Consider the following 26294-nt stretch of genomic DNA (forward strand, 5'->3'; position numbering starts at 1 on the left):
GAAGGCTCTGGGCTGGACGGGACCAGCGGTGAAGGCTCTGTGCTGGACGAGACCAGCGGTGAAGGCTCTGTGCTGGACGAGACCAGCGGTGAAGGCTCTGTGCTGGACGGGACCAGCGGTGAAGGCTCTGTGCTGGACGGGACCAGCGGTGAAGGCTCTGTGCTGGACGGGACCAGCGGTGAAGGCTCTGTGCTGGACGAGACCAGCGGTGAAGGCTCTGTGCTGGACGGGACCAGCGGTGAAGGCTCTGTGCTGGACGGGACCAGCGGTGAAGGCTGACAGCAGCATCTGGGCAAATAGATTGTCCATCCCACTCCAGAACTGCTGTTTTAAAGTTTCATCGTCCCAGCCCGCCTCGTGATAGAGTTCGAGGTAGATTTCCACATAATCCTCAAACGATTGACCATTCTGGAAACTGCAGTCCTCCATGTTCCTTCTTTCTTGGTCGGTTCTTCTGTCACGGTGTGTGAGGGTTGAAGGAGGAGGCTGAGTCTGGAAAACAGTTTACTGAATATATATATATATATATATATATATATATATATATATATATATATATATATATATGAAAACATCAAACACGTACAGGCAGGATATCAGGCCAAAGGAAAACTTACGCACCAAAACCACAGTAACATTAACACAAGAACCGACAAAGACAGACTCTACAGAAGCCAACTAAATACAAGTACAAATCAAACATAACAAGGTGAAGACAGGTGACACAGATGATAAAGACGAAGAACAGGTGGGTGATTGAGGGAGTGAGTTCAGGTGTGGAGACGAGGAGGATACTGGGTAGTGTAGACGAAGACAGACAGGTGCAGACGAGGACTGTGACAGTCGCATTGGAGACTTTTGTAAACTAATAAGTATTATAATTTAATTCTATTATGAATTCAAAAGTACCTTACAGAATTGGACATTTAATTTATGTAAAATTATTTTTACAAGCCGTTATCTAGTGATGGCGAGATGAAGCTTCATAAAGCATTGAAGCGTTCCATCCAATTGGTTCACTCATGTGCCAAAGCTTCATGGTGCTTAATTTGCTCTATTGTGCCATCAAGTGGACAATAAATGTAAAACATGCAGTGTGATTATAATGACATCGCATGGTTCCATCGCAAAAAAAAGAAGCTTGAATAGATCGCTTACAAACTCGCAAAAGTCCCAAGTCAACAAAATGTGAGGGGGAATCCATTGCATTTTGCTGGCCCTTATTTTTCAAATAGACCGCCAAACCACGAACCACTTACTGAAGCAGTCACGTGGTACAGGCGGCTCGCGAAGCTTCAAACGTCACCACATACGTCACTGACACAAGCCTCGATATGCGCTTCACAGAAATCATCCCGGATTACTCGACACACGCTTGGAAGCCTCGATACGGGAGGACACATCACTACCGTTATCTATTTTCCATGGGTAGGTCATGGAAATTTGTAGAAGGTCATAAAAAAAACCTGCAAAAATACATTACTGCCTTAATCGTATACTAATGAGTGTAGTAGCCTTCCAGGCAGTTGACTTGGATTTGATTTCTTTTTTGGGTCAAGTTGCTTTTGGGTTAATCTTCTTGGACCTGTACAGTGACTTTAAAAAGCTTTACTAGAGAATTTACACAACTTGGAAATATTTTTTAATGTTAGTCTCCTATGCTCAACAAGGCTTCAAAAACAGTAATATTGTGAAGTTTTCTATTTTAATATTATTTTATAATTTATTCCTGTGATGGTTAATAAGCTAATAAGCTGTTTTTTTTCTTATCAGTGTTGAAAACATGTGTACTACTTGTGGAAACAGTAGCATAGCTGTTGTAGGTTTCTTTGAGTAGAAAGTTCAAAACTTGACATTATCTAATATGCACTTTTTTCAATTGTAGTCTTTTAAAAAGGCATCTGAAATAATAAACTTGTGAATGTAGTCTTGTCAAAAATATAGATTTTTCGATACATATCTATACTTGAATGAAACGTTTCAATACTCTCATATCTCCGACAGTGAGTTGACACACAAACCCATCTCCCCTCACTCACTCGTTTCGTTTGCTTTACAGGGCTTGTCTTTCGGCGTGGGATTGCGTATATAGTGCACAATTTTATTCGTTCCTGCAGATTTTGTGCTCACACACAAAGTGTGCGCATCTAAAGCTGCCTCTCAGTAATATATTAAGTTTTTTTTTTTTTTTTACAGACAAAATAATGAAAAAGTATTCACGTTTTAAGTGAACATAAACAGTTGAGAAAGAAAACGCATGGGAAACAGTGTAATGCAACCGTGAGTCAGGTCTTAAAAGTGACACCAAGTTTTGAGATAATATTAAAAATATATATTGGCGAATGAAAATGCTGAGTGGCTAGTAACTTTGGAAAATCACTAACCACAGTGGCTGGTGAGAAAACAAGTTAATGTCAAGCCCTGGATGGATATATATATATATATATATATATATATATATATATATATATATATATATATATATATATATATATATATACTGTATAGGAACACATTTTGAAATCTAAAAGTTATAGTACTTTATTTTTTTTATTTAATAAGATCAGTGAAAATGTGTTGTTTGCATGTTAAAGAGGATAAATTTGAGTTAAGAGACAGTCATGTTTATATTCTTCATGTTTACAATGTTTTTATGAATGAAATGAAAATATAACATCACTCTGGCAAGTATTATGCTCAACTAACTTGCAAATATGCGTTAATACTCCACATTCCTTTAGAAGGAAAGAGTGGCTCATGAGAGGAAACTGTGGCTCTCCGGATATGCATGACTTTCTAGTTTTGTTCTGCCAGCTCTCCCCTGCAGTATTTGTCCATTGATGTCTTCAGCATGGGAGTGAATTATTAAGGATCACACACTGATCTGAAACCATTGTAACTGCTTGAATCGTACTTTCTTCCTTGTTAAACGGTGTCTTACCCTTCCAATGATTTTTCCATTTTCTTCACTTTCCTATTTTTGACTTTGTCTGCAGAGACAGAACAGACCCTATCACTTCTGCCAAAGAACAAGTTCTAAATGTTTCATTAAATTTTGGCTGCAGGTTTCCATCAAAGGAAAACGAGGTCTGCCTGATGAATGCACAGAACGGGGTGCAAAAGAGGTTTCTGCACAATCTCTTTAATCACAGTGAAGCGCACACCCAATCGCCCATACACACGCTCATCTGTCATATGTAACCCTCCTGATATTATTATGCTCAACGAGACCATATCACTTACTCATAATACATGTCTGCTGTGTCTCAGGCACAGATTGCTCTATCTTAAAATTTTGCACATTTGTATTCAGCTGATCACTTCGCAGTTTCACATAGAATCTGATGTGGCTCCACAGCGATTCAGATGCTATTACTCATTCAAAGGTAGAGAATACCACAATGCTGTGCAGCTGTATAATGCAGAGGGTTATCTCACTGTGTGATTACTAGGGATGAGTGCTTGGAGGTGACAACAATGACAGGTGTTACAATTGTAGTACTTTGTACAGGCACAAGCAGATATAATGACATCCGATTTGACCACAGTCACTATAAAAACAGTTTGACTTTACTTGAAGATAATTAAACTGCTTGAAAAACCAGTAGCATGTTCCAAACCAATAGATGGAGTATATAGTTAGTAAGTCACATCAAACCTCGGAAATACAAATATAGTTTTTTTTGGGGGGGGGATCTAATAATAACCAAATTTAAGCATGAAGTAAAAATAAAATCAGATCTGTTTTGTCTTATGAGGGTAGATTAGATTAGGGTTAGATTGAGTAAAGGTAAAGTGTTCATATAAAGGGCCCATACATACATTTATGCCTAGTATGCTAATTGTCCTTGGCGTGCTGTCAAACCAACAGTGACCCACTGAGGCATGGACTACAAGATCCCTGAAGGTCTTGTCCTGGTATCTGGCACAAAGACGTTAACAGGCAGATCCTTCAAGTCTTGTAGGTTGCGAGTTGGAGCTGCCTCAGACTTGTTTTTGCAGCACATCCTACAGATGCTCAATTGGATTGAGATCTGGGTAATTTGGAGGCAATTCTTGAACAATATGTGCAGCATGGCAGTGTGCATTATCCTGCTGAAATAGGCCACTTCCACCAGGGAACACCGCTGTCATGAGTGGGTGTACCTGGTCTGCAACAATGTTTAGGTAGGTGGTAGGTGGCACATGTCAAATGTACATTCACATGAATGGCCAGACCCAGGGTTTCCGAGCAGAACATTGTCCAGAGCATCACACTCCCTCCACCAGCTTCTCGTTGTCCCACAGTGCATCCTGGTGCCATCACTTCCCCAGGTAAACAGCGCACACGTACACAGTCGTCCACTTGATATAAAAGAATACATGGCTCATCGGACCAGGCGACGTTTTTTCACTGCTCCAAAGTCCAGTTTGACGCTCGTGTGCCCATTGTAGGTGCTTTCGACGGTGGACAGGGGTCATCATAGGCACTCTGATTGGTGTGCGGCTGCACAGCCTTTACGCAGCAGAGTGCTATGCACTGTGTGTTATGACACATTCCTCCCATAACCATCATTCAAATTTTGTGTGGCTTGTGCCACAGTAGACCTTCTGTTGGCTCGGACCAGACAGGAAGTGCATCAGTGAGCCTTGGTCGCCCAACACCCTGACACCGGTTTGTGGTTTGTCCCTCCTCGAACCACTGTTGGTAAACTATCGCCACTGCTGACTGGGAGCAACCCACAAGCCTTGTCTTTTCAGAGATACTCTGACCCAGTCACCTTGCCATAACAATTTGGCCCTTGTCAAAGTCGCTCAGATTTCTCTTACATCTAACACGTTGATGTGGCCTGGTTAGGAGATGATCATCAATATTCGCTTCACCTGTGACTTGTAATGTTTTGGCTCATCAGTGTCATATTTAATGAAATATATACACTGAAAAAATATGAACCCTTTATAAATATATGAACAATAATATAAAATATTATAATATATAAAATATAACAAATAATGCAGTTATTTATTTAATGATAGTCAAACGTGGGGGGGGGGGGAGATTTGCACGTATTCTACCCTCTCTATGAAACTTTTTTTTATAAGCCATTTAGGTTTAGGTTCACTAATTTTTTGTAAAGCCTTTATTTTTTTCAGTTTTTTTTTTTCAGTTGCTTACATTTCAGTTATAATTCACTATTATTACTTATTGGGTGATACTAACCAATGAATTATATTGGTTAGAACTGGAAAAGCAGCTATACATGAACTGTAGCTTGCGTTCTCTACACAGGATATGTTTTTTGCTTTCAGCAATACCTAGACGCTAATGGAATGGAACAGATTTTTTTTTTACTTTTTGTTTTAGAACTTGAATGTTTGAAATGTTAGCATGTATTAGTGTTTGATGAAACTTTGTGAATTGGCTTTTAAATGCTGCCTTTATGAGACACCTATTCCCATCATCCCAACCCAAGCATTCTGCTGAATTTATCTGTCAGACTTAACAAAATGGGCATCCCTAGTGGCTACCCTGAAGTCCTTTACCCTTCTGCTGTATGAAATTATTAGATGGAAAAAGTCTGACTCATCACTTTTAACAATCCACAGAGAGAAAAGCCCATGTTACAGCATGACTCTTAAATCAGATGATCGTGTTCATGCCCTGTCTAGATTGCATCTGGTGGTTTTGAACTACGATGTGGTCGAATGCTTCTTTCCTTGTTATACATCTGACCCCTTTCGATGTCACCAGTGTGACCTGTGAAACGCAATCATACCAGCCTAGCATCCTTTTTTTTTTTTTTTGCTGTGGGCATCTGAATTATATGAAGTCTGTGGGGATAAGAGAGGCCAGAGGCCAGTCAGTGAATATGACTTTTTTTGTTGCGGTGTTGTTACACTATCAGGATGGAAATGAAAAGAATGTTAGGGAGGGATAAAAATAGAGTGCTTTGTCAATCCACAGATTTCTTTTCTGGGAAGAGAAATAGGAAATTAGCATCTACTGCAGCATGCATTACTGAGCTAGAGATGTGCGTAGGCTCACATGCCACCTCATTTTCTCTTTTTTTCCATTCTCTCTCACTATCTCTCTGTCTCTCTCGTTCTACACACACTCTGACTCACAGCCATTCTCAGCCCCCTCTTCCTATCTTAGTACATGGGTCGCCTGGCAGATACACTGTGTATTATTGCACTACCCGTGGATTGAATCCAAACCTGTATTCCTACAAAAATTACACCCGAAAGTTGCTGTATTTTTACCTTTTTTGTAGTCTCCCTATATATACTCTAACTTTTGCATACTTGTTCTTTAAAAAAAACTGTCATAGTTTACTCACCTTCATCTCTCTATAAACCTTTATGCTGTTTTTCTTTTGCATAACACAAAAAGAGTCATCGCTTTTTTTGCATCCAAGTGTCAAATCATAGTGACCACGTCTGCTCCAAAAAAGAACAACAAATAAAATGCAAAAAAATATAAATATAAAATATAATTATTATTTAAAAAGTTAGAATTTTTAAACAATATTTTTTTTTTTCTGAAAAAAAGTATTTTGTGCTCACCAAGGCTGTATTTATTTGATCAAAAAATAAATAGTGAAATTATAGTGAAATGTTATTCCAATTTAAAATAACTACCTAACCAACTACCTAAACATCTATTTTTTCTATATTTTAAAATGCATATTATTCAGATTTTATTAATATTATACATGTTTAGTGCTATCAATCGATAAAGTCCTGTATGAGGGTTTTGTTTCATATTTATATCATATGACATAGTTAAGCAAAATCACACAAGCAAGCGACTGTAATGTCACACTAATGCGTTTTTTGTTCCGAGTAGCACAAGTCAAATTTGATTTACAACAGTTAAATAAATTATAAGTTAGACCCAATATATTAGTCTACCTATAACTGTTGTGCTTTTTCCAGTGCAGGTGTTCGACTTGAAGCGGTGCTGCGCAGACCAATCGGTGTATCGTATGACATCAAAGGACCTTGAGAGCGATTAGATTAGACTTTCATTCTAAAAGTCTACATATGCACAAAAGCTAGAACCTGTGCAAAATTCCTTTTTAAATCCCAGTCAGCGGAAGATTGTACGTACATGCATCTCCACCCCGTCTCCTCCCCGAAATAACCATATATGGAGCTTAATACCTAGTTTTACTATGCATTGACTATGCATCTTTTTCCATGCATATTCCCATTGATGTGATACCAAGTTTAACAGTACAAGACATTAGGAAAATATGAGATACAGACTTTATGCCGTCACATTACATTGCTTAAAATCATTCAATTTCCTTTCCTTTCCTTCTGTGAAAATACATTTCAGAGAAAAAAAAGACGAGTTATTCTCAATCTTTTCCACTGGCCAAATTGTATTTTTAATTGCTATAAGCAAATCAAATCTATGCAATTTTGCCTATAAGGTAAACATATTTTAGGATGTATATGTATTTTTAATAGAAACCGATACGTCTACTTATTTTTGCAGTGTAAATAATTATCTGACTCAGCGCGTTACTGACTACATTTTAAAAATAAAACGTGCACATGTTACCGTTTCCTTCAAATTCTGTCCTTCAAATACAATGCTCTTTTTCATAATATTGTAAAGACCATGAAAGGAGTTATTCTTAGACTATTCTCTGTCTTTGCACGACACCAACAGCACCTGTGTACAGCAGAGTTTGTACAGTAGGCCTACTCATCAGACCTATTCAAACCAGCCAATGGACCTTTCAATCACTGAGCGAGTCCTTCTTTGTTGCTTTGCATTGTCTTTGCGCATTATTGATCATTATTCGTTTGAAAATATTTTCTCAGAACATGAGTTCTGCTATTTAGAACACAATTTAAAAATATCATGCGCCAAGCTATCCTCGCTGTAGTTAAAACATTAAAACATTGCATGCTACAGGAAAAGTGTTTAAAAGCATTGCATCCACTACAAATATTTCTTATTTGACTTCTGGATAATGAATTCATGGAATTTCAGTGCTTAACTCCATTAATGAATGGCATATTTAATCTAAATGTGTATGCCAGATGTAAAACAGATTCTGTTTGCTTCATTACTCCGCTCACTCCATTAAAAGTGTGTACGCACAATCTAGAGTGTCCGTATGGTGCGCACATATTTACGCCTAGTTTATTTTTTTATAAATCCCTATATTTTGTCTGTGGAAATTTGCGTATGTACATTTCTAAGCCCATTTTGTGCGTATGCAACATTTATTTATCAATAATTGTTTCAAATCAAATGTATTGTTTCTTTCTAAAGTTACTTTTTGTAATATTTACTTAATTCTTTTCTCATTTAACACAATAATTACTTTAAATTATATTTTAGGGGTAATTTCTCAGCCAAATTTGGTGTGTGATTAATTAGATTAATTAATCTGCACATCATGTAATTAATTATATAAAAAAAATTGTATCGCCTAACAGCCCTAGGTGTGTGTGTGTGTGTGTGTGTGTGTGTGTGTGTGTGTGTGTGTGTGTGTGTGTGTGTGTGTGTGTGTGTGTGTGTGTGTGTGTGTGTGTGTGTGTGTGTGTGTGTGTGTGTGTGTGTGTGTGTGTGTGTGTGTGACAGAGAATCACTAGTTTGACAGAGAATGACATTCGAGAGCTGCAGCGAAGTGTATATCATTTAAAAGTATCATTTGAATTCAACAGATTTAGAATACAGCAAGTTTTTGGAGTACTTTAATGGTTATTTTTGTTTAAGTGTGTTTGTATATGTACATTATTCCAAATGTCTCCTTTTGTATACTACAGAGAAAAATTACAGCAAATGGGTTTGGAGTTCCAAGAGAGTAAATCATTTTCATTTCTTCGTAAAATTTCCTAAATTTGACTTTTTTTGCACATCGAGGGTTTACAGCACATGATTTATCCCACCTATCACTGAATGTTATTCTGATGCCCTCTTGTTAAATTCAACATGGTGACCTTGCTTTGATCTATACTTATTTACAGCTTAAAATGCATTACTCTTGAACCAGTCTTGTTGGTTGACATGAGTATGTGACACGGTAATGAACCAAGGCCCCAGCTGAGGCAAAGCGATAAGAGAGAACAGGAAACAGCACATATCTCCATGCAAATGATGCTTTCATGCAACATTAATTGAGATACAGGTGCTGAGTCACAAGATCACACTCTGCCTCTTGTTCAGCTGAGCAGGCACTAAGCTTTTGTGTTTACACAGCAGCTTGCTTTTAAATAGTTGTACAGCAAGAACAGGACGGGCCGGCAGTAACACCCCTCACTTAAGGGCAGACAGGAACGAATAATGAGAGAGTGTACAGCAAGTCACTAAACAGTCAGAACAGCTATATGAGTGATGTTATGATGATGAGGGACATAAGAAGAGACACATGAGTTTTGTTTCAGTATGTTTTGATTGCCATCTCTTGTCATTTCAAAGGCTCCCATTACCCCTACTGACATAGAGGCGGTGTCCAAAAGCTTAAAAATTTTGCCTAGGAGGATGCATTTAAAGGTAGGAAGGCTTAAATGCACGTTTGAATTCAATGCTAGATTCCGTTCTAGTCTCCAAGATACCTTCATCTGATCGAGTTTTGAAGGCAGCTTAGATGTATCCTTTGCTGCCTTCGATATCCCACAATCCTGTGCTTTCCATTCCTTTATAGTTGAGCTAAAAAATATATATGGCATCTGAATACTGCGGTTGGTAGTCAGTTTGTGTGTAAATGTACGCTTTTGACCAACGGTTTCCACTTTTGATGCTATTTCTGAGAAATTAATATTTTAGAAATTAAATATTCGCTCAGTTATCACCAAAGCTCTCTCTATATTGTTGTAGATCATTAAACCATTACGCTGCCTCAGAAGTCTGTCCGAAATCAGTTTCGTAAGGGACCTTTGTTAGGGCAGCGAGGCAACAAGTCAGCCGCATGAGTTTGCGGACGCAGCCTTCCTCTCCTGAGTCCCATCCCCGGGCAAAACCCACGGGCCGTGGCGCTTCCGTGCTGGTTCCGTGCCTACCCAGGACGCGAATGGTGCGGCGTGACAATAGAACCCATTATAATCAGTGATACTGTCTACACTGGATGCGACTCGACAAATAGACACGACATATTCCGGACAATAAACTGATGCCCCGTTATTTTTCTGACGTACAGTACTTTAAGCGCTCATGCTATTTTTGACACAAAGGACTAATTGATTTCCATTTTGCAGTGGTCGCTTTGACATGTCCGATGTAGACTGCCTCAAGCTGTTGCGGCATTGTAGACACGGTCTAAGGCAAAACTGTCAATCCAAATGTGAAAAATTAGGAAAATAGAAAATCGATGAAATAATGAAATGGTCAAATACAGTAATTTACAGCCATTGTTAAAAATACAGTAAATCTCTGTATGTGGTGTTTGATGTCACAGAAAATTCCCATGATGCCAAGGGAATAACAGTTATTTAAGTCAAGTCACCTTTATTTATATAGCACTTTTTAAAGTACAGATTGTTTCAAAGCACCCTTACAGTGATAACAGGAAAATAATGCAACAAACTTTGTTTCGGATGTACAGCAGATTTGGAAGAAAACAGCATCATAGTCCATAGTCCAAGTAAGTTCTGTAATGTTTGTTTTGTTGTAAAAAAGTTAAAATTAAAATTAATTTAGTTCATTTATATATATATATATATATATATATATATATATATATATATATGAGGAAAAAGTGATGTCATCGTCCAGTTCAGTTCTCATATAATGGTGTCAATGCAGGCAGATCAATAATATTGTTGAATAGTAAGTGTCCCCAACTAACCAAGGCAAAAGCCAAAGGCAACAGTGGCAAGAAACCAAAACTCCATTAGGTGACAAAATGGGGAAGAAAAAAAAACCTTGTGAGAAACCAGGCTCAGATCTCATCTGGCCAACGAACGAACAGCGTATGATTATGATTCAGGAAGCATTACAGGTCAGAAGTCAGATTGGATCAGAACATTCAGAATATTTATCCAGTTCCATCTGGTTGAAGATCGGAGTCATCACACCGGGATGGAGACGGTTTGTTGAGGATTTACTGTAAAGAGAATTTGCAGTATTATACTTGGGGATGTATAGTAAGAAACTTTACAAATTACAGAAATGTCTAACAATGTACACTGGTCCACTACATTAATGGTTTCTTCTCTGTACATCAGTGCAATTTGTTGCTGGTGGTTCAGCTTTTTGGGCAAAATCTCGTTGAAATCCCATGCACAGAACAAAAGCTTTTCATTTTCTGGGGTGTTTCTTGTTTCCCTTTTCATTCCCTCTTTTCATTTCTTGCCTCCCTACACAGGTTTTTTGAACTCCTGTCTGCATTAGATTGAGATTGTATCCCATTCCAACCATTCACTAAACAGCTTCCCTCTGCATTTGGCCTTATCTTCTCGGCTGCTTGATTGTATCTCTCCTCATATATTGCAATGCATTGCAAAAAAAAAAAAAAAGTATGTGCGGCTGTACAATTGTGGTTGCAAGTACATCCTTTTGTTATTTTTCTCTTTGTGTGACAAGGTAATTTCAATAGAAAACGGTCTCTGTTATCAATCTGAATGTGGCGAAGTGAAATTCTGAGAACAATAAAATAGAAGTTATGACTTCATAATTGGACGGCACCAACAGATTAATCAGTTATCCAACCTCAGACACTCAAAGGGACTTTGTGAGTAGTGCATCAAAGGACATGTGAGTAACTAACAGTCTATATACCAAACAATGACATTCAGTACAGATATGACGGCGCTGAAATCATTCAGGATGGCCTCATCTTATTGACCTTGATGCAACAATGTCAGCCTTTCACGAGGGCATAACATTAAAGCTGCGTGAAATGATAGCTTTGCACTTAATATACATTACAATAGCTGAAAGCTGTGGTTTCCTAAAAATCCACAGCCAGGGCAAATGGATATCTGCAAAAACTGGTTATTTGTAAGAGTGAATTTACCTAAAAGATATCTTCCCACTGCAGTAACTTGTACGCAGAGCTTTACCCTGCTGTACATATGGCTTCTATGAATCATGTATGTCAAGTGAGCACACAACATGTTGGACACCAGTGCAAACGGTTTACGAACTTGGCATCCATTATTGAGAAACCTAGACCTGAGAAATGGCATTGAGGCCACATACGCACTGTTAAGTTTCAGGAGTGACAACCGCTTTAAAATGTGGGATTGAGACCATGTGTGTACAGAACTCGATTCTCTCTCGAAACTGCAATGATTGACACCATGGTAACTATAACAACGTTCTGGCGTCTCACGTGTTTGTTATACACTTTCTGACCAAAAATATATTACTGTGACAAAAGACTCATGCTTTTTTTGGGGCTTGTTGTGTAATCTTGGCTAAAGCGATCGAGTTATGGGGATATTAAAGTGAGCAGGTGTGGGTCGCGATATTTTGGTCTTATTTTCAACAAAAAGCAATTGGATTTATTTCGGTTTATTGTGGGCATGGTGGTCTTCGCTGTTTTTCTAGCAAGGTCTGGCAACACGAATGAGTCAAGGAATGTTTCAAACCCAGATGCTTTATTGCTATATTGAACACTGTATGAAAGACAATATTCGAAAAAGCATATGGGCACTTTAAATGTTCATAGTAGTGGCTTGAGGTACTACGCCTTTTACTGCAACTTTTTTGCACATTTTGTCATAAAGTGCGTTTAAATCAGAGTTTGAGTTGTGAATCTCTGCTCATCGTTATTTGTGTGACAGGGATTTTATAACTATGAGGAATGTTCTAAATCTGAAGTTCCATTTGAGGTAGTATGCTGCCTTAGAAGTTCAGGTTTTGGAACAGAGCTATTGTACTAGTCCAGACTCATATATACAATTAATGATAGTTTGAAATAATAGGCAAAGAAAAAATATATATAATTGCTCCTTACAAAGAACTTTCTCACTTGTCAACACTTTCTCAGGTCAGGAAGAGCGTACTTCAAACCTGTGAACAATGCAAAAGGTTAAATTGAGTTTCTTTGAGTCAAACCCATTTATTCTTTAATTAGATTTGGATAAATAAATTTTGTTTTTTTCATCACAATTAGCCTTTGAGCTGGAATCTCTCAGTTAGTGCATTCTGCTTTGTACAGTATATGTTCACCGGTTATTATAAATATTTAGCTTTGGCCCTATTTTGCTCATGCCTTTCAGATTGATGATCATGGGCCAAGGCTAATTACCAGTATGCTGTTGCTTTATGACTGCATTCATAAATCTTAGTTATTTATAAAGATTGTTATTAATAGGAATGACTGTAGTTCACCTTGATAAATTTATCAAACTTGTTTGTGCATGTTGAACTCACATTGACCAACAATTCTTGTTCACGTTAAGCTAAATGCATTCATTACCATAAATGATATATATTAAATAAACATTACAAATCCAGATATGACAATGTGGGGCCTATTATATATATGCATATATATATATATATATATATATATATATTACTTTTATTGTCATAAATGCATCCACGCTCATGCAGATTTGTCTTAGACTTACTTGTTTCTCAATGTCTCAAGACTAACGGTGAACTTCAAACACCAAGACACATGGCTGTGTTGATATGGCTACTACCTGCACGGCTTTGTGGGAGGATGCTGGGAAAGAATGATGGAACATTTGTGCAAGCCACAGGTATCTTGCTCTATGTTTTGACAGAGAAGAAACTCCAGTCTCACTGTGTGTTCTTGCTGCGGATGCATTAATGTTGACACTCCAAATTGTCCCTTGAGACATCAGGCAAGGCTGTGATTGACAGTTCATCATGGGCCGGTGCCAGCTGTATATAATCCAGCAGATATTGTACTGTGCATCCATAGTTGCAGAGACCCAATACTCGATTGTGTTTGCTAGAATATAATGGAAGGATGATATCTGGAATGAAATTGGGGGTTGATGCCAGCTCAAATCAGCCAACTCTGTTAATCATTGGGAAAAGTTGTACACTTCCAGTCAGAAATCCTGTATTGATGAGTTTACAGGTAGAATTGTGCCCCAAAACCCAAATTTTTTTAAGCAAATATTCACCGTCAAAAGTCTTGAAAAATGTATCACTGGGTAATGATATTCTGTTTAGTCACACTCGACCTTAACAAACCCTCCTGTAGGCGCTTCTAACACTTGAGGGAATCATTCATGGCATGCATAAATGTAGATGGAGCTTATACTCATTTGGCTTTCAATTGTTGCTGTTATGAGTCATTTCTAATCGGTGCAATCAGCCTGTGCTTCGAAACGCTTCAGAGAAGATAAGGTACAGTAGATGTTCTGCTGCATCTGTTAGAAAACAACGTGTGCTTACTGGAACTGTAAATGTATTCAGTGGTGACTCAAGCGTATTACGTTTCTGAAAACACGAGCAATGCTGGAGGTTACTTTTGTGTCTTTCCACTGTTGTGCAACATCTGCTCTCAACACTAAACCAATTAGACGATAAGCTCAGAAGAATGCTAAAAGCAAGAAGGTTTATGCAATTAAATTCAATATAAATAATATGCGTATAAGAATGTCTTTTTAAAGGATTTTTTTTTTTTCATTTGTGCAATTTTTGAATTTTGAATTTGCAACTCATTCAAATTTAGTTCTGAGTGAATATTTAGCTTGAAAAACAAATTCAGGGAGGTAATTGATTTTATCCGTTGAAATTTGGTTAGATGTGAAAAGCAGGTAGCATTACCAGACTTGTTAAAAAAAATGAATAAATATATTAGCCGTCGTTTTAAGTGTGTGTGTGTGTGTGTGTGTGTGTGTGTGTGTGCGTGCGTGCGTGCGTGCGTGCGTGCGTGCGTGCGTGCGTGTTTAAAACAGTAAAAAAATCAGTTATTTTAATAATAATATTTGTTGGTACAAATATTTTACTGTATTTTCTGATCAAGGCTTTCTTACCCCAACCATCTAAATATTATATTGTCCAATAGTCCGTAGCCTACTGTAAGTGACGTAACCTGAAAAGAAAAGTTCTTTCAGAGGAGGAAGCAAGTTATTAAATATTGATTTAAGGTTACAATACAAAGATTTTTTTCCCGCCAAAATATCATGCATTGATTAATCTTTCACAGACTAGGAATGCTTATTAAAGTAATAAGGTCCATTTTGATTTATTGCTGACTTTAAAGCATTATTTTCAGGCACAAAGGTTCTTGCTGAGCAGAGGATGAGCTTACAACAACGACAGTGCACCGACAAAAAGCTGAATATTCACGTCTCCCAGGACCTTTTCCCCAACAAGAGCCCTGAGCTGATTACACTCCCTCCTCCCCTTCATCCCCATAATGAACACGAGCAAAGAGGCCCCTGAACTTCACCTCCTCCGTCTCCTTCCCATCTTAACAAGATCCTCTCCACACTTCCACCATGAGAACTCAGTCTAATCTGTGGAGGCACTGAGGTATTATTAGAGCTGTAAGAGTCCTCGGAGAAGACTCTAGGAGCGCGAGGCCTGGCAGATGAGATGGGCTGCAGGGAGGAGCACGGCTCCATTAAAATGGCTTTCACCAAGGGCCTTTGTTATCATTGATCCTAACGCTTTCAGGGAGCAGTGAGACTTACTGATCCATGACCATCTCATCTGTCTTGCAGGGTTTGAGGGAACTCGCTGTGAAATTGATAGCGATGACTGTGTCTCAAGACCTTGCCAGAACCAAGGCCGTTGTGTGGATGGGGTCAACAGTTACAGGTCTTTTTGCCTTTTATTTCTAATTTTAGTTCTCTATTGTGTTTGTTTGTCTTTCAGCTGTTATGTTGCCCTCTGGCACCATTTTGTGTTAGGGGGACGTTTCACACACCCCAAAAAAAACATTTAGCCTTTGGAACCTTTTGGAACACACAACTTTTATTATGTAACTTTTTTCCATAAAAATACAGTTTACAGTGATCACATATGTAAAGTTCTAAATAGAATGTGCAAACAGTATAAAACAAGGCAGAATTGTTATTCTTGGGTGAACTATCCCTTTAAGTTCTCATAAGCCAATATCAACATAAAGTGAGAAACATATATCTTGAAATATATCTCTGAAAGAATTGCTCATAAAATATAATCTTACTCAAATCTCTTCTTTAAAAAATGGCTTGCTTAATATAAATCATTAATACACATTTTAAATTAAGCAAAAAACAAATATCACATTGCCAGGTTTTTATTAATATAATTAATACATTATTAATAATTAATAACAATAAATATACATACAGTAATACCAAATAAAAACAATAAAGGTTATTTAAAAAGGACTATTCCATATGCATTTTGAAGTTTGTGTGCATGTCCTGGAATGGCCCATTTTAGATCCTGGCATTACATTTCAATTGGATTGAGGTCAAAAATCTGACACACAGCCTCTTTCAAGATCTGTTGTTTTCCAGACATAACATAGTGTATAATTATCAGAAACGTCCACATTTGGCTCCTATGTTTTTTCCCCATTTGTAGTGGACACCCCACCCAGCTGTTTTAGTACATTTGAGATGGCAGCCATTTTATTTATTGAAGAACAGTCAGTGGTTTCCTCTGTGGTACCTTCACATTTTGTTGGGTCACTCTTATATACATTTTCATGCGCTCGTCATATGCTCTACCATTAAAAAATGTGGGGTCAGTAAGATTTTTTTTTTAAAGAATATTTCTGTGAAATAATTTCTTTCTATTCATAAAAGAATCCTACAAAAAAGTTGTCAAGGTTTTCATTAAAATATTAATCAGCACAGCTGTTTTCAACAATGATAATACTAAGAAATATTTCTTCAGCACCAAATCAGCATATTAGAATGATTTCTGAAAAATCTTGTGACTGGAGTAATTATGCTGAAAATTCAGCTTTGCCATCACAGAAATAAATTAAAAGAAAGAAATGATTTTATATTGTAATAATATTTCACAATATTACTGTTTTTACTGTGTTTTGTATAAATAAATTAATGACTGCAGCCTTGGTAAGCAGATCAGACTTTCAAATACATTATAAAATCTTTCCGACCCCAGAATTTTGAATTTCTAAGATTTCATATTTTTCAAAACTGAAAATCATGAACGTTTCATTGCAATTAAGGGAATATAATAAATAATAAACTTTGGTTTACTAATACTATTATTATGACTAACAACCATTTAAATAATAGTTGATTATTATTATGTTTAGTCATTTTTTTGTTCATTTTATGACATTTATGGTCATGTCATGTAGCTCTAGCAAAGATATGGAAATGTAAAATCACATTTAAGTTCCAGAACTTTTTCACAACTGTAAAACGATCCTCCTTTTGTCTTTCCTCTGCAGCTGTTTCTGCAAGCCAGGTTTCTCAGGCCAACATTGTGAGGAAGACATCAATGAGTGTGCATCCAACCCCTGCCAGAACAGAGGCGTCTGCCAAGACCTTGTGAACGGGTAAGTACCATGGCAACATCGAATTGCACGTTTTCCACTCTATACCGTAACCCCCGTAAATTGATTATGATGTAGGAGCCCAAGTATCGTCTCTGAACTGTTTGTTTTTACTAGACGTCTAGAAATGAGACACGTTTGAGAGATGCTGGTATTATTGTGCTGTGGTTTATAATAAAGGTCCTTTTTCATCCTTGACATATATAAGGTGCTGGTCTAAACTCAAGTGAGAATGGTTCAGCAGGTTTGCATCACACCTCTATATTGGCTTTTCTCTACTAGATCTTCTCCTCGTTTGTGCTTTAATGGGCGCCTCAGGGCCGCTCTTGGTTCAGTCCGACATATGGGCAGAGAGATCCTGAGGCCAATTTGAGTCCTAAATGGTTTCTCTACTTTGTCTCCTATCATGTACGGCCTCCCCTGTGATCATCTGCTACCAGCGTTCCTCTGGAATTGCTTCCATCTGAGGGATTTCACTTCAGGTGTTTTCGTTTGCTTACAACTTATTCTCTTCCATACAAGTGCACTTTTGACACGGCAGGGCTTGTAAAATGAGATCATTCTCAGCGGAGCTCTTCTACCTTGACCTGTCAGAAGTTGATCTGTTTGTATGCAGTTTACTGACAGTTTACAGATGTTTGCTTTGCTTTGTATGTAACAGCAAACTGGATATTGTTCGGGGCCAAGAAGGTTAGGCTTTAGCTAGTTAGCATGGTCCTGTTTGCCTCTGTTGGTAGATGTCATAACTTTTCCACCAACGGGCCAAATGGTTCTAAGAAAGGTCACGGTTATATTTCCACTTGAGTTTGGTTCGGCACGGCACGATTACAAACCGTTCTCGGCCCAGATGGCTAACCGTTACTGAACCGTCCTGGTAGAATGCGAGTAGTAACGTCGCCATTCAGAATTGGTCACTTGTGTGTTGCTTGGTTGCCAGTTTCTCTGTTGCTGGCCAAGCGTACCATTTGAGTGAGGTTAACGCAAATTAGTAATATAATAAAAAAATATTGGATCATCCTATTTACATCTTAAATCGCCTGTAAACTCTAGGCATTACCAAGGCAATTACTGACACATTTTTTAATTCAATTCCAAAGAGTTCTGTTTTCAGCCCAACAGTGGAAAATGAAACCATATCTGTACTGGCCGGGCCGGATCGGCACGCAATGGAACGTTAAGCAAGGAGAACGGTTTGGCCCGGCTAACATGTATGCAACATATAAATCTCTAATATTTTATCAAATTTTACAGTAAATGTTTTACATAAACCAGATTCTTTTTCAAATTTCAGGCTCTGCAGCAACACCGGCAATAACAGCAGCAGCGTATAGCAGTCTTAGACCAAACATATTATCATTGTCATATCTATTACCATGCCAAACACTACGAGAGTTGTCATTGTTTAATTGTTTTTCCCTTCTGCCAAAAAACTTTTTTTAAATTTGTTTTTAAACTTTTTTAATGACCATTTTAGACTCTTTCTGACACTTTTTTTCTTCAAACTAAATGTTAGTGTTTTAACATGACATGGCTTTTCATGAAATGTGAAATCATTTTATGCATGCTACATTGTCAAAGATATCCATCTAGCGCATGTTGTTTTAGACCCAGGTTTCTTAAACTGGGACGAACCCCTGGGGGATTTTGTGGAAACTGCAGGGTGTCCATGAGTTGATGAGAAACTAATAAATTAAAATGTAAAATTAAAATAAATAAATAATTTTAAAATGAAAGCAATCAAACTAAAAAACACTTACTAAAAAGATAAAACATTTTGTTTACCTGCGTGCCTTGTGACTATTACATAGCATCAGAGAACTGTGAACATGTAAATGAGGTTTTAAATTAAAAATATTCTTCTCAGGGGGTACTTAAAATATAATATATATATATATTAGGGGTGTTGCAATATATCACGTCACAATATATCGCAATACAAAACTGCAACAATATGCATCGTGGATAGTGACAATATGCATTGTGTATAATTCACTATGTGAGAAAACAATTCTATACATTAAAGGAGCATTGCGTAGGTTCTGAAATTTCTAACCGTTACTGACACCCGTGGCCGTTAGAGAAACTGCAGCCAGTCTCATGCTCATTTCTCGGTGTGCACACTCGTAAACAATAAAAACAAAAACCACAAAAACAATAAAATAATATATTGCAAAATGGCCTATGTCTTACGTAAAAAGAAAGCCAGCTCGGGGTCTGTTTTTATATCCAGCGCTGACCGGAGCTCCCTCCAAGAATCCAAGAATCAAAAGCCGCTCCAATGTTGACTCTTGTCTTTGCCCGACGCCGTGGGTTTCTGGATTTTACTGGAGGCTGGTCGCTTCTTTCCTTCCGCAGAGTCCATTTGATTCACGATAGTGCTAGCGATTGCCGGATTTGCCGCTGCTTACTAATGGCCGGATGTAAGCCAAAGTAGACGAGAAAGCGCATGACGTCACATTTTGTGAATTTTCCTGCCAATTCGGACCCGACTCCTCCGCACACAATTGAGCCTACAGGCTGATAGAGGCAACCGTAGTGGACATTAAGGTGTCATTCTTTCTATTACATTATGGTTGGCTCATAAATATACAAATGAAAACTCTATCTTAAAGATTTTTTTTAAGTAAATAGCTATGCAATGCTCCTTTAAACTAATAAATATAATATAGAATATAATGTAATACAATGGGGGAATATTTGTGAGTCCCGATAATGCCAAATGTCTTATACTACCAGTAAAAAGTGGCCTACATTATTTTAAATATATCTAAATAAATCATTCTGTTTTTCAGAATCATGAATATTTTTATTGTGGTGTCTCTATTTTCCTGAGCATTGGGTCACCAGCACCAAGTCCAACCCTATTCATTTACACCCACAATGTAATATCAAATTTAGCATTTTAATCAACAGTACATTTTTTGTTAACCTTTTATCATAAGTCTTGGAGAATCGCAATAATATCATATCGTGAGTTCAGTATCGTGATATGTCTCGAATCGTGACATGAACCCTATATATATATATATATATATATATATATATATATATATATATAATTAGATATAAATATATAATTTGATATTTTTATTATTAGATAAATACAAATAATAATATAAGATAAATATTTTAGGTCAAAGGGGGTCGGTTGACAAAGCTTTGGCATCCATTATAGAACGTGTCCTGTGTAAACGGGCGCTGACAGTGTTTTGCTATGCTTACTTTGGTTGCAGTTTATTGTCAGATCTAATACAGATAATGCTGCCCTATCTTTTGAAAAGGTTCTTCGTGACATTTTGTATCATTACCAAATATTTCCAAAACAAAATCTGTCATTATTTACAGAAGTAAATGCAAGCTATTTTGGCTAGAAAAGAGCCAATAGATTTCAATAAATGGTCTTTTAGACTGAAAAGGAAGAGATCTTAAAAGTACAGCATTTTTTAGTACATCAAACACTTTTATTTCAAAAGATCATGGGAAAATCAGTTTGTCATGATATGACCTCTTTAAAGACATACTGTACCAAGCCCATCAGAACATCTTGTACAGAATATAGAGAAAAAAGAACATTTTTTGAAGTGAAGGAAATATCCAGCAAAAAAAAAATCACAGTGAGAAACAAAATGTCCTATTAAAGTGTGAATATATTCTACGAGAGACCCCTTCCATCACAGAACCACTGAACTGGCCAAGTCCTCACATATTAGACAGGTGACAGGATATTTGAAACCGAATCAGCTTGTCAGTCATTCTGTCCAATGATAACTAACAGACTTATCCAAGTCATGATTAACACACACACTTCAGATCTTTTTGCTGTCTGTCAGACTTTTCCCTGTCAGTCAGTTTTCTTAAAAACTCTCCATGCAGATTGTGGCGTGGTGATTGTTTGGCAAACATTTAACACAGCGATTTAAATTGTGCAGTCAGAAAAAAGATTTGGCTAAGAATGTTCATTTTATGCATTTCCAGTTTCCAGTGTAACTGTGTTCCCGGATATTTTGGAACGCTTTGCAACCTGGACATAAACGAATGTGAAGCTTCCCCCTGCCTCCATGACTCTGGGTGCATCAACAAACCTGGGGGATTCATATGTGTCTGCCGTTCTGGCTTCTCAGGTACGACCCCCTCGGCCAGAGCCCGAGACACAAAATCAATGCGAGAAACCAGGGCTTATCATGTCTACACGGGGTACGTTCTCCCAGCCTGACAGATTTTCAGTGAAAAGAACACACAAATAGCTCCTCAGCACATTTACCACTTTAATTAGATCGCACACTCCCACCAATATCTGCACACACACTCTCACATGCACAGATTCACCTTGAGATAGCAAAACACCTCCTCCTCATCCTCTGCATTTAAATCAACTACTTCCTTGTCTCCTCCTCAGTTTTTTTTTTTACTTTCACTATTTTCCTATTTCTCCTGGGTGATCTCATCCTTATTCATTGAGAACTGAACTTACATGTGGATAAGTTTAATACTCAGAAACTAATCTATATCCAGGCTCTTGTTTATTAGTAAATGATGGGGCATTAAAAACGATTAAACATTTTAAAATGCCAAGTTTACTTATAAATGAAATCCAGATGAGACTAATAAAAGTAAAGTTGTTTGCACTCCCAATACGCTGTAATCTGTTTCCTTAAGGATAAATTTCTTCCTGATCTTACACTTCTGCTGAACACAAAATAATATATTTTGAAGAATATGGGGTTTCACTTTATTTTGATGGTCCCTTTAACACATTCTCTTGTCTATAAGTAACGTTGAACCTTCATGTCTACTAACTCTCATTAGAGTATTAGTAAACTGGTAGGTTTAGGGTTAGAATAAGTTGACATGTAGTTGCAAAGTTAATTATAGTCAGTAGATTGTCTGTTGGAGGACCAACACAATAAAGAGTTGGCAGATATTAAGCAGACAGTCTACTGATACTCTAATGAGAGTTAGTTGACATGTAGTTGCAAAATTACTTATAGTCAACAGGATGTTCAAAAGGGACCATCAAAATAAAGTTTTACCAAATATGGTAACAGTTGATGGACCCCATTGAATTCCATAGTATGGAAAAAAATTATAATATGGAAGTCAATAAGGTCCATCAACTGTTTGTTCACCGACATTCCTCAAAATATCTTATTTTCTGTTCAGCAGAAGAAAGAAACTCATACAGGTTTGGAATAACTTGAGGGTGGGTAAATGATGACAGAATTGTCCTTTTTAGATGAACTATCCCTTTAAGTTTAGCTTTGTTGGTGTAGCCTAATGGGTTGAGGTTGATTGAGTAATTTTAAATATTATTTTGACTTACTATTTTCTTGAGTAAAATAATTGAATTTAGATGTTAGCCTATAAAGGACTTTCCCCATTTTTTAAGGTAATTTTTAAAGGAGCAAATCAGCATATCAGAATTATCATGCAACACATGACGACTGGATTAATGATCCAGTCATTTAAAAATTAAAACAGGTGTTTTAAATTGTAATAATATTTCGCAATATAATAAAGACTTTCCACAAACTCTCACAGTGCTGAGGCACCCAGGGAATGGCCACTGTGTAATGTTTACACTGAGGGAAACGCCCACCGAACTGACACCAAAACAGCAGTTTGTTGAACATAGAAATGGTAGCGGCCACTCGCTGCACGCGCCGTCACACCAGCACCGTCTTAGAGTCTTCAACGCACAATAGCAGTCTGCAGAGTTCAGAGATGAACAGGAAGCTCGGCTCCAAAGTGAAGGACAATGTGTGTGTGCGCCCGGTTCCTGTTTATACCCGCGCTGTGGGGCGGGGAGCGTGATGCGATTAATGCATGCCAACGTTCATTGGCTCGTTCTGTAGACACTCGAGTCTCGAAGATGATAGGCTCCCTGAAGTGATCCGTAACATCAAACGTGAGCGACTGAAAGGGAACGTCTGATGTCCTGCTCAAGTCGTCATTGCGATGGAGGTTCGGGTTGAATAACTAGTTCTTTCAGTGTTTCATCATCGGACTCGTGCTCGAAATGAGTTGGTAAAATTGACGCCTTCGTTACTGTGTACAATTGCTGAGGATTTAGGAAGCATCAGGAGCTGAAATTCAATTATGGTAATGGGAGTTTTGTTTCAGACTCGCGCTATAAGCCGTAGGCTAATCACAACAGACTGGGCCATCTGGCGAATCAGAGCAGAGTAGCTCTCGGAAAGGCAGGGCTTAGAGAGACTGAGGCCCTGTCCCAAATGGCACCATAAGCACTCTGGGTCTTCCTCTTTCATGACGTCGCACTTTCGTAACGTAACACCGCTTTGACTGTTGGGAATAAGTCTGCTGCGGTGCTCGCATCAGTGCGGGCTCGTAAAAAGTGCGCATTGAGGGCGCAAAATGACCGCAGAGGGGGCGCTCGCGAGCACCCTTCTGAGACCTAAAATGACAAATGGGACACCCTACGGTCTCACAGACTTAACGGACACACGCACGCGGCAGCTATTGTAAGTCCACAAGACCGAAAGTGCATATGAAGTGTGCCATTTGGCACAGGGCCTGAATCTTCAAACAAATCTTTAGACAAAAATTTTAGACTCTGAGGAATATTCCAACAATTGTTTCAACTGTCTTTAAACATATTTAATCATTTTCTTTTAGTATAAATACAATAAAATCAAACTATTCACAAAGATTTGTAAACATTTACACCTCTCTGAAGACTTTACGCTTCAGATACCGTCAATATATATATAGACGTTGTATCTTTCAGGACCTATTTAAACATATGTGTGCTAACCTCAATTTACATACAAACACCTAAGAATACCAAGGACATTACGCCTCTAGCCCACTTATCAATGCTGTTTAAAAAGAAACACGTAATCTCAATCGTTATCAGTCAGCTTGAAGATTAATTTCATTTGTCTTTTGTACTGTATCATCAATTTATCCTCATCCTACCAAGGGGAAGGAAGGAATTCTCAGAGGCACAGAAACTCCTGGGAGAGCTCAGCCTGACACACAGGCCCTAATTCCCACAGAAACCTCTTTTATTATCAGGCCCCACTCTGCCTTGCACCAGTCATTATTTTCCTCTCAGCTCCGAGCTCATCTGAGGAATCGGACGCATCCCCCGAGAGCTCAGGCTGGAGGATATATTCTGGATTGGTTCAACCAACTGGGGCTCAAAGGAAATATTTGCCCTAATAAGACATGTAACGGCATCGCAACTTTTCGAGAAGGCGGAATCAAAGATACAGAAGGCAAAATGCGGCATCCTGCCACCTGACGTGTCTCTGTGGCTGATCTGCAGTGAAATGATTTTTTAAATTGAAATGGTGTGTTGCTCAAGCACGGCATATAATGTGCCTCGTTCTGTCAAGTTACGTTATTTGCTATCTTGCTTGGATCTAGTTAGTGTCTTCTTCATTGTGATAGGCAGCTTTACATTAATAAAAGGCAAAGACAATGTCTGTCTGTTTTATTATTATTTGATTATGTAGCATCTTTCTCTCTTACTTCATCATCTCTGTGTTATTTATTTCTCATTTTCAGTTTTTTTCCTTCTCTTGCTTTGTTTTGCTTTCCTTCAGTTCTTCCCTTTTTTTGGTCTCTTGGAAATAAAATCTGATAAGTCGCTGTGGGTTTGAGAAGTTCCTGCAGAGAGAAGTAATTGAAGAGTGGAGGAGAAGATTATTTGGTCTTTTCTCTCCTCTCAGATGAGTACAGTGAGCGCCCTTAAGAAAGCCAACATTAGGATTAACCCAACAGCTTCATAATCTCTCCCCTGCTTGGCTTCTCATATTCTACAAATTCTGATAGGACAGCACATTATTTGTCAAATCAGACAAGGAAATGCCGATTAAGAGGGTTTTGTATAATCTCATTAGGAGCGCTGACAGTGTAAATGCATTGTCTACGAAGCGAGGCTGGTGTGCACTTCCTCACAATCTACAGTCAATAGTGTCATACGAAGCAGTGAGATACAAAGTACTTGATTGATGGATGACTACAAACAGCATGTCATGACAGAATATCAAAAACCATGCTTTGTGTTTTGGGGTTAATAAGATTTTTACAGTTAATTCATACCCAGTCAATACACTGACACTTTGTTGTGTTTGCGGATGGCTATCCGCAGGGAAATAAATTCATTACGGCTTAACCAGGAGGTCACTGTGTAGGGAATTAACAACTGTCCGTGAATGAGCAATTGGGAAAAACACTTTAATTAGAAGATGTTAAGGATCTGCCTCATTGTTATGTTTTAGTTCCTTTTATTTATCCACGTTGCCTTCAAGACGCACCAAAACACTTCAGCGTGAAGAACTGTGCTAAGAAAGGTTTAATACTTCTTTAGTGAGGAACACCACGGCTAGATGTTTGTTTTCTCGCAGGCTGCATTTTGAGCCGTGAGCAATTGAAATTAAGTTTTAATTTATTGTCAGTGCATGACCTGAACTGCGGCTGATGGTGTCGCTTTCGCCAAAAGTTACTGAATTATTTGTGTAGTCAAGCGTGAATTAAGTTTACATTCCTGTAATATCAGCACATGATTCATAATGTTTAAGAGATTACTTTTGCTCTTTATTTAGATGTCTCGGGACTTTTGGAAATTGTTCGATTTGTTTGTGTATTTACAGGGAGGAAGAATAATGGCTGTCTGCTCTTTAGTATCGCATCTCTTTGGCTCTCGTTTTTATCTCTGTCATTTGTCAACCTGTCCCAGGGTGTCTATGGAGTCTGACTCGCCTCTAGATTTTACTGGCTCTTCTCAACTTATTGAATTTACAGCTTTGTTCCAGGTAAATTATGGCCTATTAGGGTGTTTTTTACTGAACCTTTTTGTAGTGGATTTCACGTCATTCAGCTTGGTCATAAATCTAGGTTAGAGAATAATGCACCCTATGTTAC

At 37.9% G+C, this 26294-nt stretch overlaps 1 protein-coding gene across 1 annotated transcript in view; it reads left to right on the top strand.

Annotated features, from left to right (window-relative positions):
* Positions 1–26294, top strand: part of eys (eyes shut homolog) — a 388659-nt gene that overhangs the window by 210961 nt on the left and 151404 nt on the right. The window contains exons 21-23 of the mRNA XM_077236480.1: positions 15604–15700; positions 17301–17408; positions 21381–21526. Of these exons, the coding sequence (XP_077092595.1) occupies positions 15604–15700; positions 17301–17408; positions 21381–21526 (351 nt within the window). The remainder of the gene's footprint in view (positions 1–15603; positions 15701–17300; positions 17409–21380; positions 21527–26294) is intronic.

The sequence above is a fragment of the Siphateles boraxobius genome, unplaced genomic scaffold (assembly GCF_051911475.1).
Source record: "Siphateles boraxobius isolate OS27281-9 unplaced genomic scaffold, OSU_SipBor_1 20, whole genome shotgun sequence".
NCBI classification, from domain to species: domain Eukaryota; kingdom Metazoa; phylum Chordata; class Actinopteri; order Cypriniformes; family Leuciscidae; genus Siphateles; species Siphateles boraxobius.